Genomic DNA, 17,606 nt, shown 5'->3' with positions numbered 1-17,606 from the left:
ATAATGGACACAAAGCTCCGTCTATCAGGCATACACCTTTCTTTTGGGATGAAGGCCTGTATTTTCATCTTATTTTTTTTGAAGTAAGGCTGGGAAGGATAAACATCCATAGACACAGGTGTAGTATATCCAATAGGATACCCTCTAATTCTAGCTATATTTTCCTGTCAAGCCCGAGCCCAACTGCACCCCGCCCCACGTGGTTCTAAGCCTTCCATCTTCTAATCTCGGGCCCCTAGATCCAGGCCAGGCGACGCGTCGGTCCCCTCCCCTTCTCATGGTTGGAATAGTCCATTATATATTGAGGGATATGTACGAATATTTTGTACATGTCTCCGTAATTTTAGACATATACATACGCATTTAAAAGCAAAATGATATCAAAAAAGTCTATACTTCAAAAAATATATTATATTAATGCTTTTAAAGGAATATGTATATTTCATAATCGATAAAAAAACTTATATTTTCCCTCAAATGACGCAATGATATATTCCGGAAGTCCAGTTTCCCGCGAAATGTTTAAAGCCCCGCGAATTTTAATGAGCCATTCTGGATTATGTCAACAGACCTGTCATTGCACCTATCACATTTTCCAAGATAAATTTTGCCACAATTTTCTAATTTTTTGGTGCTCTTGAGTGTTCAAGGGACGATGGCACCGAATAAGAAGGTAAACGCATGTATAAAATTAAATTATATGGTAAATTATCTTATCTTTTTATTATAAACTTGTTAATTGTGCAAAACGTGTGGTGAGTGTGTGAATGAAATGGTGCGGCTGGGTCAATGAGCTGAGTGCGGTTGCTCTGCCTGCGCCGCCGGCATGGCCGGGCTCGATCCGCATCAATGTACGATACTACCAAGTCCGCGGCTAATCAAAGTTTGAGCGAAGACTTATAGTTTACCTTAATTTAGGGTAGCCTTAGGGCTCATGTTCTTAATTAAAACAAATCGAAAATGAGAACACCTTAGCCATGACTGAGGACTCCATGATGATGTTTTTAAAATATATTGTATTTTTGACATATCAATTATCATGGTGGACTCGGCCCGGAGCCTGGCTTGACACTCATGACACTCTTTCCAATAGACGCAAGCGAGACCTAACGACACGTTATACACCCGGATGGATTTCCCTAGGAAATCCATAGTTAGAGGGTGACATCGGTTTGTAGTGGTGAATTCTATGAACCTTCATGTGCCTAAGTAATGAATACGCTTAGCCTTAGTAAAGGGATAAAAAATATTTCACTATAAATGGTAAAAATGAGACGTTTCTTACCAGTTGGATCTTGTGAGTGTAGATAGATCCCTTGATCCGTATGTTAAAAATGCAAATACATCAGGCCTGACCCATTAACTGCTTTGTTATGACATAGGCCTACATCCGATTAGCGATGCCGTTTTTAAGAACAATTTAATAGATGAAAATTAGACCCCCTATTTCACAAATTCTAAAATTTAATATGTGATTATAAATATTTTGAAAAATATTTTTGCCTTAACTGCCAAGTATGCACTCTCAGCATTATAAATGGGCTGATTTTTTTGAAAAATATCACAAATTTGGGGGCATGATTAGCCAGGAGGCTTCTAAAATCATTTACTAATGGGCAAGTCCAAGATAAATTGCCAAGAATTTATTTCGTGATCAAAAATAATTTATATATATTGATATAAATTATTTTTGATCACGAAATAAATTTTAATATTTGTTAAATAAGATTTTTTATCTCTAAATTGTTCGTTCAGACGGCATTGCTTTCCGGAAGTACGTCATACATAAGCGGTTCAAGGGTCGACGCTATTGTACATGTATTTCCGTTGTTTACATGTGGAACGAGGGGTCTACGCGGCATCATTTAGGTAAGAAATCTTCATTTTTTTACATTTTTTAAAGTAATATTTAAAACCTTCCTACTCATTAGGCGTAGGAAGGTGTAAGAATTAATAAAATTAACAAAATCCTAGTGAGTTCGGTTTAAAAAGATGGATTTTTTTGGGGAATCCATCTTTGTTTTGGTCCTTTGCTGAAGACACTATGGAGAGAGTGTCAAGACGTCAATGATGAAGAAGTATATGACATCTCTAAAAAAAATCATCATCATTGCGTCCTCAAGACTAAGGGAATGAAACACGCCAAACCTTTCAATATTTCTCCACTATGACTCTTGCAATTGAACATTCGTATTTTATATAACTTCATTTTAAAAAGGAATTATTTATAAAACTGTTTTTATCGCTTACCTCCAAATATCAACCATTCAATCCGTCCTTAGTTATCCTTGATACTGCGGTGGAAAGTACGCAAACAACAATCGAAAAGCAATTTTTCCTATCGAACATTCTCGATTCAAGTCGTCAGCGCATAATAGGAAATTGTACCAAAAATCAACAGGTTGCATCTCATGTATATACTTATTGGTAAAGTACGCCATCTTTTGACAAGATGATGATGAAAGTGGATTGAACGAGCAAGAAAATAATGCTGATCGCCTAGAATGCAGCTAGCTTGCAATACCGTAAACAAACTTAAGAACCAAGTTTGAAAGGACACTCGTAAAATTACGTCACTCTCGCGATGAATATTCATTAGATTGTGGTTGTGCGTGTTCAATACAAACTCTCTGCATGCATGCAGTCAGTGTGTATTGAACACGCACGACCACGATCTAATGAATATTCATCGGCGAGAGTGGTGTAATTTTACGAGTATCCTTTCAAACTTGGTTCTTAAGTGCCTACCGGCTTGTGAATAATATCGCGCGCCCTCTGTAGGCAAAAATTGATATCCAAGCTGAGCAGAAGGTATCTATGTGAAGATCACGAAAAACGCTCTTATATTTTATTAAAAAAAACAGCAAAGAGAATTCAACAAACGATCCATATGGTTCGGTAAGTGTCATAGTACAATTAGAATTCTTAGCTATGATGTAAAGTCATAGTTATTTTAGTAAAAAGGGTGTGAAAGATTCGTGTGCAACAGGTGCATATGAATCCTTAGCATGCGAAATGATTTGAAACCATGGGTGACTAATGTAGACCTATGCTTATTCACAACGAAGCCTGGAATTGCTTCTCATACATCTGCACGTACTGCCCAAATACCTGAAACATTCGCCCCCGAGATTTCTACTTTCCTTCTAAAAGATCTAGCCCTAAATTATGTACATGGGATAAAACTTCATTTCCGACATTTCACGCAATCAATTTTATTTTTAAACAAGAATTCATCAAAGAAATTAGAAAAATATTATGAACAGATGGTAGAGAGTTGCCTGATGTTTACACTGCCATCTTAATAATAATAATCCGCTTTTTTATATAGCGCTTAATACATGGGAACGACGTGCCAAAGTGCTTTACAGATATATTATTACCCCGGTCATCGGATTCAATCAGTCATTCCTGCACACAACGTGTGCACATCCTCCACTCCCTGGGGAGTATTCCAGTCAGTCGCCGGTGAGGCGCACACAGTACTGGACAAGCTACAATGACTTTCACATCCTACCGGGTACCCATTTAGCACCTGGGTCGAGAGTGGCAAAGTGTGGATTAACGCCTTGCCAAAGGACGCCAGACCGTGGTGGGATTCGAACACACGACCCTCTGTTTACAAGGCGAGAGTCAGAACCACTACACCACGGCTCTTTCATCTTGTTTCCCATTGTTCTTCCCCAACCTTACGTGACACATGTGTCCATAAATCACTTTGTAAAAAGAAACCCAAGAACAAGATCAGTTCATGTCAAAAGAGAAAAAAAAGGTCAATGGTTTATAAAACCACAATATTTTCTCTTGAAGAGGTAACACATTTTTTGAAGGATTTATTTTGGGGCAAGTGAAATAGATTTTCGTGCAAGTATATTCCAATTATTTAAAATATGAAGTGCTTTTTGAAAATTATGTAGCACCCTGTTCTAGGGAAATCCATCCTTGTTGACAAGTCTCGCTTATGCATGTGATATATGGCAACCATTTCAAGGCTCTGTGATGTAAAAGTATGTGTAAAAATATTTTAAAATATCACAGAGTCCTCAAGGCTAGGATTTTTATTTATCTAGACCTAAAGTATAGGCCTACACCTTCATTCGCCTATTGCGTATGAAGGTGTGAACAATCTCTTAGTTTGAATATGAAAAATGAGAGGTTTCTTACCAGAACGATCTTGTGTAGATCCTTCTATCCATTCATAAACACCAAAAATACAATAGGCTTGACCCTTGAACCACTTCGTTATGACGTAGCTTCGATGAGCAATGTTACAAAATGCCGTTTTGAAGAACAATTTATCGATGAAAATGATTATTTAACAAATAATAACATTTGAATTTGATTATAAATAGTCATTATTATTGTCTATGCTCAAACTCTGTGCCAGTTTAAGGATCTATCTCAAATATCACACAGCGATCCCTTTACCTGTAATATTTGACCAGTGAGCGAAAAACTAACTGGGGGCCTTACATGAATTTACCCCAGGGCTCCACTTCCCCCACTCTCCCCCACATGTTGCTTGTAAGTGGTTAACACTTAAACCCCTACTCCCCTATATATGTACTTTCAGAATGACACAGGTTTATCTGCCATGTTCACGGAAGATCTCTTCGCTGGCGAGGACATCGATGAGGAGACTTACGAGGAAAGGAGACGGAAGAATATCAAAGAGAACCAAGAAATGGTAAGAACTTAATTTACCCAGACTCTCCACCCATGGAATTGTAGACTAGACATACATTCAACTTACTTTACATCATGTCTTTATTTATGGATTCTTAAGGATGCTTCTGAATGTATTCTGAAGCATGTGGCTTTAGTTATTCTGTCTCCTATTTAGGTAAGCCTGATCATGACCTGGTGGGTCGGCCTCAAACTTGAATTTCATTGGTTCAATATTAATTTCTAATTTTCGGTGTGTACTTTTCACAACTTACACATACTAGGCCTACCTGAATGTACAACATTGGATAAGCTTTAATGTTGTAAGATATATATGGTGATTTTTCCTGGCTAATTTTTATGGTTTTCAGGATTGTTTTGAGCAATCTGGGGGCAAAATCACCATGAAACGAGAGGTATTTGTATCTAAAATTTGTCAATACCTACTACATGTCTAAAGTATTTCTTAATTCCACATCAATTTACTGTCTCCATCATTTCCACACAAACTGAAGCCCTCCCTGCGGTGCTGATGATCTGCGGGCACAGCTGAGCAAGAATACAAGAGAGAGGGAAATTATTACAATTTACCTCAACAACACATGCTCATGCCAAACCATTTGCAATTAATTGCCTTCAATATTCTGTGTGATCTGCTTATTAATTCATATTATAGAGTTGGAATTGATTCACATTAGTCAGGTGGAATTTGAATGTTTCGTAAACTCATGACTGATTTAAATCAATTGCAATCATTTCTAAAAGAGGGCAGGTTACCTTTATAGTATACGTATCTGCTAATTTAAGCATTGTATCTATTTTAACATTGCATTGAATAGGGATTTTATGGGTCGCTTTTTCATTTTCCTGAGCTTTTTGCCATCATTTCAAGGGCAAATTTTCCTGAGCCTCATGAAAATTTTCCTGTTTCTTAAACACATGTTGAATTATTCATCAGTTAGAATTAATTTTGTGATATGTCATTTCTTGATTTTTGTGCCTTCCTCCTTAGCTTACCAAACTGCTTGCAGAGATCAAAGACATGCCTGGTCTTCCTGACTTGCCCATGTTCAGACAAGCACCAGTACCCAAGGTAAGTTACCCATTCACAAAAAAATGTTAAAAAAACCTTTGGTGAACTTTTATTCAAATTGGCAACAATGTTTTTTTCTGTAATTGCATCTATTTTAGAGGTATAAAGTCCATGAATAAGAAAGACAGGAATTTTATTATGTATATTATGTTAAAATTATTGCCGTATACATTAAAAAGAGAAAGCCATCAAGATGTAAGTTGCAGAGGTATAGTACCTATTTTCTCTAATATGGCACCAAGATGGACATTTCCCTGAGGAGAAGATGAATGATTCCGCTAAAAATCTGGAGGTAATTATATCTATTAAGTAGTGCACTTTCATCAAAGATTTCACTCGGTGTTAATTCCACTTGTGCATCACCTTGCAGAAGTCTCCCAAGCCGGTCAAATCCAGGCGATCCATGGACATTCACAGGATGAGCCCGCTGAGAAGGAATCCTTCCCGACATGCCAGGTACACCCCCTCCAAGGATTCACCAAGTAGCAGGACAAGGTCGTCTTCGAGGTTACAGAGGAAGAGAGAAGAGGAGGGAGATGATGTATTTCCCATGATGCCTGGTCAGGTATGTGCAAAGCTACTATGAAACCTGTGTATAAACACTACCTATGGAGGCAAGATTGGTCTTGATGAGCAAGTGGTCTTTCTGGACAGGTTCCTGTAATTCAATGAAACCTGTTTATAAAATATAACCAAGGGAGACAAGAATGTTGGTCTTTATGATCAGGTGGTCTTTCTGAACAGGGTACTGTAATTCAATGAAACCTGTATTAAAATAAAACCTAAGGTGGACAAGAAAAATGGTCTTTATGAGCTGGTGGACTTCCTGGACAGATTCCCGTAATTCAATGAAACCTGTATTAAAATAAATCCAAGGTGGACAAGAAAATTGGTCTTTATGAATTGGTGGACTTTCTGGACAGATTCCCGTAATTCAATGAAACCTGTATTAAAATATAACCCAAGGTAGACAAGATAAATGTTTTTTATAAGCAGGTGGACGTTATTAACAGATAGTCTTTATGAAATGGTTCTTGAATTATTTTCTCATTTATGCTGGAATACTGAGATTTACAATATGGTAAATTGGCCTTGCCAGAAAAAAGTCAAAATTTAAGGCCTGAATGATGTTTGAGTCGGGTAGGTGATTTATTTGCACTACAGTCGAGGCTCTAAGCATTTCTAATTCTTATCTCAACCTTTCCAAATATATGTACATGAAAAAAACTGTTTTATCTGTGTAAAACTATGTAAACTTCAAGTTTAGTTTCTTGCTCGTTTTACCTTAGAGATTTCAAAGTTTGCTGGGAAATTTGTTATTTTATCACAAAAATTTAAATTCTGAATGGTAATAAATAGGCTTGATTTATTTCTTTGAACTAAATATGTTGCCGCTTTTTCTCTTAATTCAGAAACTAGTCATCAAGTTTGGCCCATCGCCAGCGAGTCGTAAACGTCATCTTTCTGATGGAGAATCTGATGTGGAGAGCAGAGGAGATGAGTTTGAAATCTTTGAGGTAAGTTTATATACATGTATGTCACAGAACTTTGGTTCTGTTACATACTCTCTGTGTGTCTCTATTGCAATATCATTAGACTTTGGAGATCATTCAGTGTTTTTCACAGAGAAATGGTGCTATTCGTCATTATCTTCATCATCAACAGCGGCATCATCATTATCATCAACAACATCATCATCACCACCATCATAATCATATTCACCATGATCATCATCACCACCATCATCAGCATCAACAATATCATCATCACCATCAACAATATCATCATCACCATCAACATTCATCATCAACAACAAAAATAAAATCATGAAAAACATCAATGACATCATCATATTCATCACCACCACCATCTTCATCATCATCATCATACTGTTTCTGAACCTCTTCTCCAGACCCTCCCTACAAGTATTGGCACCACTTTTGCATCTGTACCTTCTTACTCTTTTCATAATGACTGCAGACTGTACATTCCTCTTCAAATTTCTCTGTTAAAGAAAAATTCTTTAGGCTTTCATTGTCTGTAATATGACACGATTCTTCAGTCGTATTATGATAATTGATTTTAAAACAGGATGAGCTTCCTTTAGAGGAGGAGAATACTGGGAAGGTTGAGGATGGAGACAGCGACGGGGAATACGAGCTTCCGACACCTACCAAAAAGAGGCGTGCCCCTACCCATGATGCACCGCGTCACCCTGATGACATCACAGAGGAAGAACTCAAAATGGTTGCAGACTCTGTGAAGGATAAGAGATATGACTCTGTCTATGTAAGTCAAAACTTTGCTTGATGATCAGAGTAGATTTTCCAGTAATTTTCATTGACAAGTTTTATACCCAAAAATTCTTGCATTTTTGTGAAAACAGTAATGTTGCTAGTCCAATTGAGGATGAATACTTCCAACGAGTGAGCAAAAAATGCTCTGTTGCCCCATGTGCTGCTTGTTCAAAATATCACTTTCAATTCTTGTACAAATTATTAGTGATTTAGAGGTGATACAACATTTGCTATAGACTTTATTTCGTCATAAGATTAGGGTTAGGGTTGGTTTAGGGTATGGTATAGTGTTCAGTCCAGTTGGGTGTTTGATTATGCTGTTCTTAAGTTAAGAGCGAGTTTAACCCTTTGAACCCTGAATTATTAGGGGCGGTGGTGAACTATACCCTGAATTATTTGCAAATAACGACCACATTCACAAACTCCCATGATTCGAGACCCAACGGCATCTTCCCCCCGCTAGTATCCGGACCAAGCCGGCTGACATTGTTTACCTTCTCGTAGACCTAGTCTACAAACAGAAATATCAACTTTAGTGTCTGTTTTGGGCTCAAAATCACTGTTTTCACCAAAGTCAGATATACTAATTGCTTCCCCATAGTAAGCATGTGAGCCGCCGCGTATTACACCGTGTGTTACCGCACATAGGACAAGAGCAACCACAAAAAAGTGGCAAATTTGGGCCATTTTTTATGCTAAATCCTTCCGAAATCATCGCGAACCTTGAATGAAATTATTGACTAAATATTCCTACACGTACTAGAAAGATGACGTCATTTTGAGAAGATCACCTGACATTTGGAATCCATGTTTTTGAAGTCACATGGCTGTAGGTCGGTATTCTGGCCTATCGGATATATGCGCGTTTACTGGTGGGCCGGTTTATTGTCTATCGGTTCAAAAGGATTCTGGATGATTGGTGATCCTTTCTTACATGTTAAATATTTACCACTGAACATTTAAATGGTGAATATCATTTACCGCAAGAAAGGATCACTAGATGTTCTTAAAGTCGCTTTTATCTTATGAACAGCTTTATGAAACGGCCCCTTGGGTTAAAGTTGGTCATTCCATTCAGTATGTTGAATTTACAGTGGAGCAACTGTCGCCGTAGCAAATGTCGTGGAACCAGCTTAGAAGATGAAAATGATCAATTTCCTTATTTTTTCCACTTTTAGGGTAGCACCTGCCATCAGTGTCGTCAGAAGACCAACGACATGAAGACCATCTGTCGCTCGGCAACCTGCTTTGGGGTCAGAGGTCAATTCTGTGGACCTTGCCTGAGGAATCGCTATGGAGAGGATGCAAGGGAAGCCCTGCTAGATGCGGTAAGGGAAACAAATTTCAACTGAAGAAAAGTCATGATTTAAAGGGGCTTTCCTGGCTAATTAAATATCTAAATAGAATAGTTTAGCAAGCAAAACACTAAAAATTTAATCAAAATTTGATGCACCTGTAGCAAATTTAACAAAGTTATAGAATTTGAAAGTTGTGAATACTTTTTTGAAGAAAGCTTGAATATGCATGAATATTGATAATGTGGACTGATGTCAGGTCCCCACTTTCCATTTTCGCATGTTATATGAAATCATAATTTCATATATTCGTACATGTGTGAATGAGATGCTTCCATTGTAACTTAATAAGTTGCAGTAAATAGCAATCTAATTAATTCAGAAAATCAGGCAAAATAAATTGTTTAGTGAGAACTTGAATGTTCATTGATCTTAAAATAGGACCTAAGCCAGTCATCCTATGATACCTGTATTTTCTCATGTTTTCCCCACTGTTAACAATTATTTTCAAGTCAAGTATAGAGTGGTTCCCATTTCAAGGAAGCCTGCTGTTTTGGGAAGAATAAAAGTGTGTAATATATTCCTAATCTGGAAATGGAGGAGGGATAAATTTCAAGCTGTAAAGTCGAGAATCCATTTAGTTTTGATCATCTTCAATGTGACACTATTAGACTGATCACCTTGCTTGGAAATGATAAACCTATTTATTTAAAAAAAAAGATATTCTCTTTTTTAGGTAAGAATCTTGTACTATAAGATTTTTTGTGTGATTTACAGAATTGGACCTGTCCACCATGCAGAGGGAATTGCAACTGCAGCTTCTGTCGTAAGAAACAGGGTCGCCATGCAACGGGGATCCTCATTCATCTCGCAAAGCATCATGGGTACCGTAGTGTCAAGGACTTCCTAGAAAGGTAAGTGGTAAAGGGATATTAAGGAATTTTAGAAATGTATGTGGATACAGTGAGCTGGTACTAGGCAACATCATTTTAAGGCATTGCGCATGTGTAGTGTCTGCGCCGTTGCTGACTATCAGAATTGAGAAACCTGCTACCTTCATTCTGCTGTTCTCTAATAATAATAGTCGACGTGCACGGAAGTGAAATTATTATTACAACTGTCCAGGATTAATTGTAATGGAATATTGGCATATCTCCTTTCACTCGTGAAAAAAAGAATTGATAAACAACAGCTGTGCTAATATGTAAGACTTCTCTGCGTGTAGGAGGACCTTCGGAATGAAATTATTGTACTCAATATTTAATCACATTTTCAAAGACATATTGCATTCAGAAATCCAATGTTAGTCCATTTTCAATTTCGAACAAAGAAAATCGACCTCGAAGTAACGAATAAAAATGACGGCATGCTTTGCAGGGGCCGCGCTCATCGCTGCGCATGCATTCCATCGTGAGTGGCCCCCTGCTGTGACTGTATATGCTGGGCTGTTGTGTTATCTTCGGACCGAGGTCAAGAAACGGGTGTTTTGATACTTAAATTGCTTGCTTGGGGGCAGTTAGGGTTTGTCGTACTTGGAGAAGAGAATTATTGAAGAGGGAAAGAGGGGTATAGTGTTCTCAAATGGAGGTTTTTGTCATGTCTCACGAGTCTACACGTCCCAAAGGCGATATCATTTGATAAGTGATAAAAAATAAAGATTTGTGCTGAGTCGGTACGGTTGGACACATCTGGTTCAGGTGGATGTGATCAGGTCTGCTGCACTGAATGGTAATAAAAAGTCTAAATGTGTTAAGATATAATTTGTTATTTATATCACAATTTTTTTGTGAATTGAATTGGGCTTTTACATGCTATATATTTTCTTTTGCTATCTATACTGTTTTCAGAACTACATACATGGGGGTCACAAACTTGGTTTCAAAAGTTGCACGAGACTTGAAAGAAGTCGCAGAATCACAAGGCATAAGCTTTATTGTATATTTATTGCAAAAAATTTGAGGGTGGGGATGGATTCCTCCCCAGCCTTTTTAGGATTCCTCCCCAGCCTTTGAACAGTCGTAGATTGATAAAGCGCTATATAAATGTCAATTATTATTATTATTAAATGAATCAAACTACGGAAAGATGATTTTTGCACACGATTTTTCCAAATTTATGCTTGAATTTATTGACCTCAAGCAAGGGGGGGGGGTTGGGACAAAATTATTGAATAGTTATGAATGACATTTGAAAATTTGTTCCTCTAATTTGTATCCCATTTTTCTTTGTACATTCCATACAGTGTTGGAAGAAAGTGAGTCTATCTCAAACCACTCCACTACGCAGATGTCATTATGGCAGGGAACAAATACTATATGCTGATGTACAGTGTTTTGAATGTTATGCTACGAAGCATGGTAAAAGGATGATTGTTGTCAATAACAGGAGCATGAAATCCTTGGATCAAGTTAGCTTGTATGAAAACAGAAAAATCAAATAATAGGGTTATATCGTTGGGAATGCAACAAACAATCAGAACATCACAATCATTCGAATGTCTAAATCACCAATGCTAGGAGATCCTCCCATTGGCAATGCGACCAATATTTTGTGATGTCACGGAAGTACAACTCTCCCCTTTGTACCCTGACAATATACCTCAAATCATTCATTTTTAGGCTTGTTCTTATGATAGTACAAACTCTTCGTCTGTTCTGTATTATATGAAATTCATATAGCGTGTCCTCCCATAACAAACAAAAAATCCCACCCAGTCTTTAATATGTAGGAAATCAACTAGGGAGTTGTACAACAGTGACATAACATGCATTGGTTGCATTTCCAATTGGAGTATATTCATATCACCAGCGATAACATAACATTCTTTCACGGCTTTTTATTATTTCTTCAAATTTTCCCAAGCTTTTGATTGATTTATCTCTCTGATATTTTTCTTTTTTCACACAAGCTATTCTTCCAGAGGTCCCACATTTAGTTTCAAAGAATAAAGAGAGCAAACTTGAAACAGTTTAAAAACAATACACAGACCAAGGGAGAATGGACATTAACGTTGAATGAAAGCAGCAACTTGACAGCTTGCCCTTTCTACTTTTTGAAATGGGGAACAGTCCTGTTCACATCAGGGGGTGTTTCACAAAGTATAACTTTAGAGTCGCACTTTAGTGCGTAGTTACGGGTAATATAAAAGACATGATCGCATTGGTCAGACCATGTCAAGAGGACAGCACTACTGTGAATTAATCAATACGATTGCTCGTTGCATATCCTGTATGCGTCAGCATTTAAGTGCGACTCTATGTCATACTTAATCTTTGTGAAACACCCCCCTGGGGCCTGTTGCATAAAACTTTTTACCTGAGAAAACTCTGGTAAAAACTGAAAACTAAGGTTAGTCTGATTTCTGCCATTGACTTTAACACAGGGCAAAAACTCCGGTAAAAAGAACCTGAGTTTTCTCAGGTTGTAGTTTTATGCAACGGGCCCCTGGTGGGGGTTTCATAAAGCTATTTGTAAAGCATCGTGCACTTTACGCACGACTGGAACATGTTCTAGGTGCTTTATCAGCTACATAGGGTTACATCAACACAAGAAATGGTCACCAGTCGTGCGTACATTCATTCGTAACTTGAAAAAAAAATTATGAAATGGCCCGCTAGTATACATGTTAAAGCATTTGGAAGAATTTTATTGTTTGTATCTCAGAACATGATAATCAAAAGTGCCTAAATCTTTAGTGTTGTGAAGTCTATTTTGAATGTACATACGTTTAATGTTTAAAGTTTTGTACTAATATGTCTGAAAATCATATCATTGTTTGTATTCTATTATTCTAACATTAATTACATACTAATGAACTTGTGAATAGTATAATGCTGAGAAACCATTTTTACCATGTACAATGTACTTAATAGACATATATACTCATGTGGAGAGTTTGCCTTTTTTTAAGTATTAAATAAAAGATGGAAATTTGTATTTGTTGTATTCCTTCAATACTGGAAGCCTGTTGCACAAGCAGATGCGTTGAACATCCAACTGAATGAAATCATTCCAAAATCCCAAATGCAAGCTTTTAATTATACTCGATATTTTAATTCTAATTTGATTGAATTTGTATATGCATTAGGGGATTGAATATTTATACATGTAATTAGTTTTAGTTGCAACTGTATAGGCTTTATGATAAGGGGGCCTGCCTGCCCGGTCGCATATTTTCTTCCCCAAATACGATAACAGGGTTCCCACAGTCATGAAAAATCCTGGAAAAATTTGTGGTCATGGAAAGTCAGGGAAATTTGAAAATTTATGAAAAGTCATGGAATTGCATTTTACTTCTTGGCTATGGCAGCTTTCCAGTTTGACTTGTCTCGCAACTCTAATACTCTGATCATACTCTGCTATTATAATTGGTGTTCATGATTTCCATTTTTCCCAGTTTTGTGACACCCAAAATTCTGCATAACTCTTGGGACGTCACAGGAAGTCATGGCAAGCAGCAATGTAGTCATGGAAATGTCATGGAATTCTGTTTTCAAAATTCTGTGGGAACCCTGGATTAGGGCTGATTAACAAGGTACCCATCAAATAGGGTTTATTTAGTAAAGCTACTTCTCATGAATATTCAGTGACACGGGATATACCGGTTTTGTGCAAGTGTTAAAATCAAACGATGTGCTATTATGAGTTTACTGCAGTCACGACCATTGAATGCAGGTTCAAGTCTCACCATTAAAGGACAAGTCCACCCAACAAGAAGTTGATTTGAGTAAAAAGAGAAAAATCCAACATGTATAAAACTGAAAATTTCATCAAAATCGGATGTAAAATAAGAAAGTCATGACATTTTAAAGTTTCGCTTAATTTCACAAAAGAGTTACATGCACATCCTGGCTGATATGCAAATGAGGAGACTTTGACGTCATCCGCTCACTATTTCGTTTGTATTTTATCATATGAAATGTTTAAATTGTCTCAATGTCATGTTAACATTTTGTGGTTCAAACAAGATGGTCATAATTGTCATATCCGAAATAAATGAAATATCGTTAAATTCAAACAATAAAAAACAAAAGAAATAGTGAGTGAGTGACATCATCAACTCAATCATTTGCATATCACTGAGGTGAGCATAGAACTGTTTTGGGAAAAAATTAGGGACACTTTAAAATGCCATAACTTTCTTATTTTACATCCGATTGTGATGAGGTTTTCAGCATTATGCTAGTTTGATTTTTCTGTTTATTCTAATCAAAAATTTTCTGGGGTGGACTTGACCTTTAACAATATTTCAGAGTTACATTATTTTTAATATAAACTGAAGAAAGACTCTAAAAAAAATGCAAAGCCAAGATTTATATAGTCCGATTCAAGCCTCAAAAAAATGTTAGCTCATATCGGAAGTGGGAAAAAATATGCTGCTGGCTTGGGCTTTAGGCCTTCAGTCCAGTCCGCCTATATAATGGACAAGCATCAACTTTGATACCATGCTTTCTTTATTTTGTTCACAATGCCAAATAGAAGAATATTAATAATGCTCGATGTTTGCCATATCGATTTGATAATAGATTTCATGATTTTACAAGTTCATTTATTTTTATGTTTTGCTCGCATCTTTTTACGGATCATTCCTATTTTGATGCTACTTATAATGGTCCATCAGTAGATTACCAGAGTTATTGTTTGCAGAATAGTGCCATTTGTCTGGATGTGATCAAGCTTAGAATTGATACCGATGGCTAGTTTAAGGCATTCCTTGTACCACTTTATAGCAATCAATTTTACCATTTCCTGACACCAGACACACAGTGTCTTTACTTTAACTTTATAAGGCATCATGTTTACGCAAATGCTTCTAGAATGAAATAAAGAAGTCTAGCATTCATTTTCACGCGAGTGGTTGAAAGTACTGACAATTTTTTATTTGCAAAATACGTTTGAAATATATTTTGAATTTGAAAATTAATGGAAACAATCCAAATATGGTGCTATACTTTGTCAATTTTTTTTATCATATTAGGAATAATCTGTAATGGAAATGTGTATTCAAAATGAATTTACAACTGCGTTCCATTTGATGTTGTATTTACCAGGTCAATTCCATGTTTTTATCTGTTACATGTTAGTAAATTCAATTGTCAATGTCACTTTGACCATGCAGCTGCTATTCTTGGGTACTCAGATTTGCCAAATATACTGATTTTATCTTGCATTTTATTGTGCCAAAAGTTTTTTAAATAGAGAATTGTAAATAAGTTTGCCAAGGACTTTTTCAAAATAAATCTTTACAAAAACAACCCCTTTTCATGTAGCTTTGTTCAGTAATAAGACATGGATTCTAACAAGACATGATCTTATGGGAATCAATGGTACATGTAGCTGGAGAAGAAAAGGGAAGGTGGACAGTAAGGATGGAAGACAGGAAGAGAGAGAAAGGTGGAGGGGAGAATGAGTGACATAAAAAAGAAAAAAAGGGAGAGAAGGAGATGAATGAGAAGGAGAAAAAGAAGAAAAAGAGGAAGAAAAGAAGAGGAGGAGGAGAAGAAGAAGAAACAAGGAGAAGAAGAAAAAGGAGAATAAAAAGAAGGAGAGGGGGGGGGGGGGGAGCTGAAATGGTGTGACAGACTGTAAATGTGTGGGTTGGAGAGGGGTGGGGTTAGATGGGGGTAAGGTCTGGTAAGAGAAAGTTTGTGTGTGTGTGTTTCTGGGGGGGGGGGGGGGGGGGTAAGGAGGCTGAACAAGTAGGAGCATGAAGGCATATGGATCTTGGGTTTTATATTTACTTATTTGCATTTTCGTTTATTTATCAATCGGTCCATTTCCCTTTCTGTTCGCCGGGGGGGGGGGGGGGGGGTGGGGGTGACCAATACATGTTTCGTTGGAACCAGTGAGTGACATGTCGTAGAGGGGAGGGGGCTGAAACCTCAAGTGGTAATCCTAAAGTTGAGTAATATTGGACTTGAATGACGTATCTATAAATTACGAAAACATAACATACAAACAGAAAAATGGTCCTATTAACTGATATACCAGAAGGTATCTACTCTCGCATACATTCGTAATTCCGAAGGTTCGGTTATTCCGAAGGTTCGTATTTCCGAAGGTTCGTAATTCCGAAGGTTCGTCAATCCGAAAACGAAATAAGGTTCGTAATTCCGAAGGTTCGTTAATCCGAAAACGAAATAAGGTTCGTAATTCCGAAGGTTCGTTAATCCGAAAACGAAATAAGGTTCGTAATTCCGAAGGTTCGTTAATCCGAAAACGAAATAAGGTTCGTAATTCCGAAGGTTCGTTAATCCGAAAACGAAATAAGGTTCGTAATTCCGAAGGTTCGTTAATCCGAAAACGAAATAAGGTTCGTTAATCCGAAAACGAAATAAGGTTCGTTAATCCGAAAACGAAATAAGGTTCGTTAATCCGAAAATTAAATAAGGTTCGTATTTCCGAAAATAAAAATAATTCATTTTGGTAACAAAAACGATGTTGTCATTACAAGATTACACGATATTATGCAATGATAGTAATAACGATCGATGATGTGTGTTGGGGCCAAAGCATGTATTTCATTAAGAATGGCACCCTGATCAAGCATAGGCTAATTTCGATTTTATCTGAGCAATTGCTGCCTATAAGCAAATGGTTTAATTAAAGATGCAGGGGATCAAGTGTGTTGGAAGCGTGCGAGCAACCTCTAGATAATAGGATTTGTATTGGAGGGGATGTCATTTTTAATAACAGATTCTGCTGGTAATAAAAATAAAAATAATACTAATAATGATCCTTGTGAGATGTTGAAAGCGCGAATCGCAAGCTGAAACTAGTAGACATTTCATGTAACAAGACGTGAAGTGAGCATTCGGAGCATTTTTTATAATCGTGAGAAAGATGTGTATCTTTCTAAAGAATTAATGCGAGGGCGAGTTGTAATTTGTTTATATACTGACCTGGGGCCCGTTGCATGAAACTTTTTACCTGAGAAAACTCAGGTTGTTTTTACAGGAGTTTTTGCCCTGTGCTAAAGTAATTGGCGGAAATCAGACTAACCTTAGTTTTCAGTTTTTACCGGAGTTTTCTCAGGTAAAAAGTTTTATGCAACAGGCTTCAGAAAGTAATCTTTTAAGGACTGCATTTAGTGACTCATGAATAGAATATATATCTCACGAACTAAATAATGAGAGCGCGAACCGCAAGCTTAAAATTTGTGATATTCCAACCTGAAAACTGGACATTTCATACTTATTTTTTGTAACCAGGAATAGAATGAGTTCCTCAATAAACAATACTTGATGCGAGCGAGAA

At 37.0% G+C, this 17,606-nt stretch overlaps 1 protein-coding gene across 1 annotated transcript; it reads left to right on the top strand.

The window, feature by feature from the left end:
- The first annotated feature begins 522 nt into the window (after window positions 1-522).
- Window positions 523-11,653, top strand: LOC121420150 (cell division cycle-associated protein 7-like). The gene is made up of 9 exons (XM_041614689.1): window positions 523-673; window positions 4,574-4,687; window positions 5,678-5,758; window positions 6,129-6,323; window positions 7,171-7,275; window positions 7,850-8,047; window positions 9,234-9,383; window positions 10,128-10,264; window positions 11,593-11,653. Exons 1-9 carry the CDS (start codon window positions 656-658, stop codon window positions 11,606-11,608), a joined length of 1,014 nt encoding a protein of 337 aa, XP_041470623.1. The 5' UTR covers window positions 523-655; the 3' UTR covers window positions 11,609-11,653.
- The last annotated feature ends 5,953 nt before the right edge of the window (window positions 11,654-17,606 follow it).

The sequence above is a fragment of the Lytechinus variegatus genome, chromosome 8 (assembly GCF_018143015.1).
Source record: "Lytechinus variegatus isolate NC3 chromosome 8, Lvar_3.0, whole genome shotgun sequence".
NCBI classification, from domain to species: domain Eukaryota; kingdom Metazoa; phylum Echinodermata; class Echinoidea; order Temnopleuroida; family Toxopneustidae; genus Lytechinus; species Lytechinus variegatus.
This window is presented reverse-complemented; position numbering and strand designations above follow the sequence as displayed.

Bases quoted from the DNA above. Each gene is read 5' to 3' on its own strand.
- LOC121420150 (XM_041614689.1), top strand. The intron at 6,324-7,170 runs GTATGTGCAAAG...CTCTTAATTCAG, and splicing joins TTCCCATGATGCCTGGTCAG to AAACTAGTCATCAAGTTTGG. The intron at 9,384-10,127 runs GTAAGGGAAACA...TGTGATTTACAG, and splicing joins GGGAAGCCCTGCTAGATGCG to AATTGGACCTGTCCACCATG.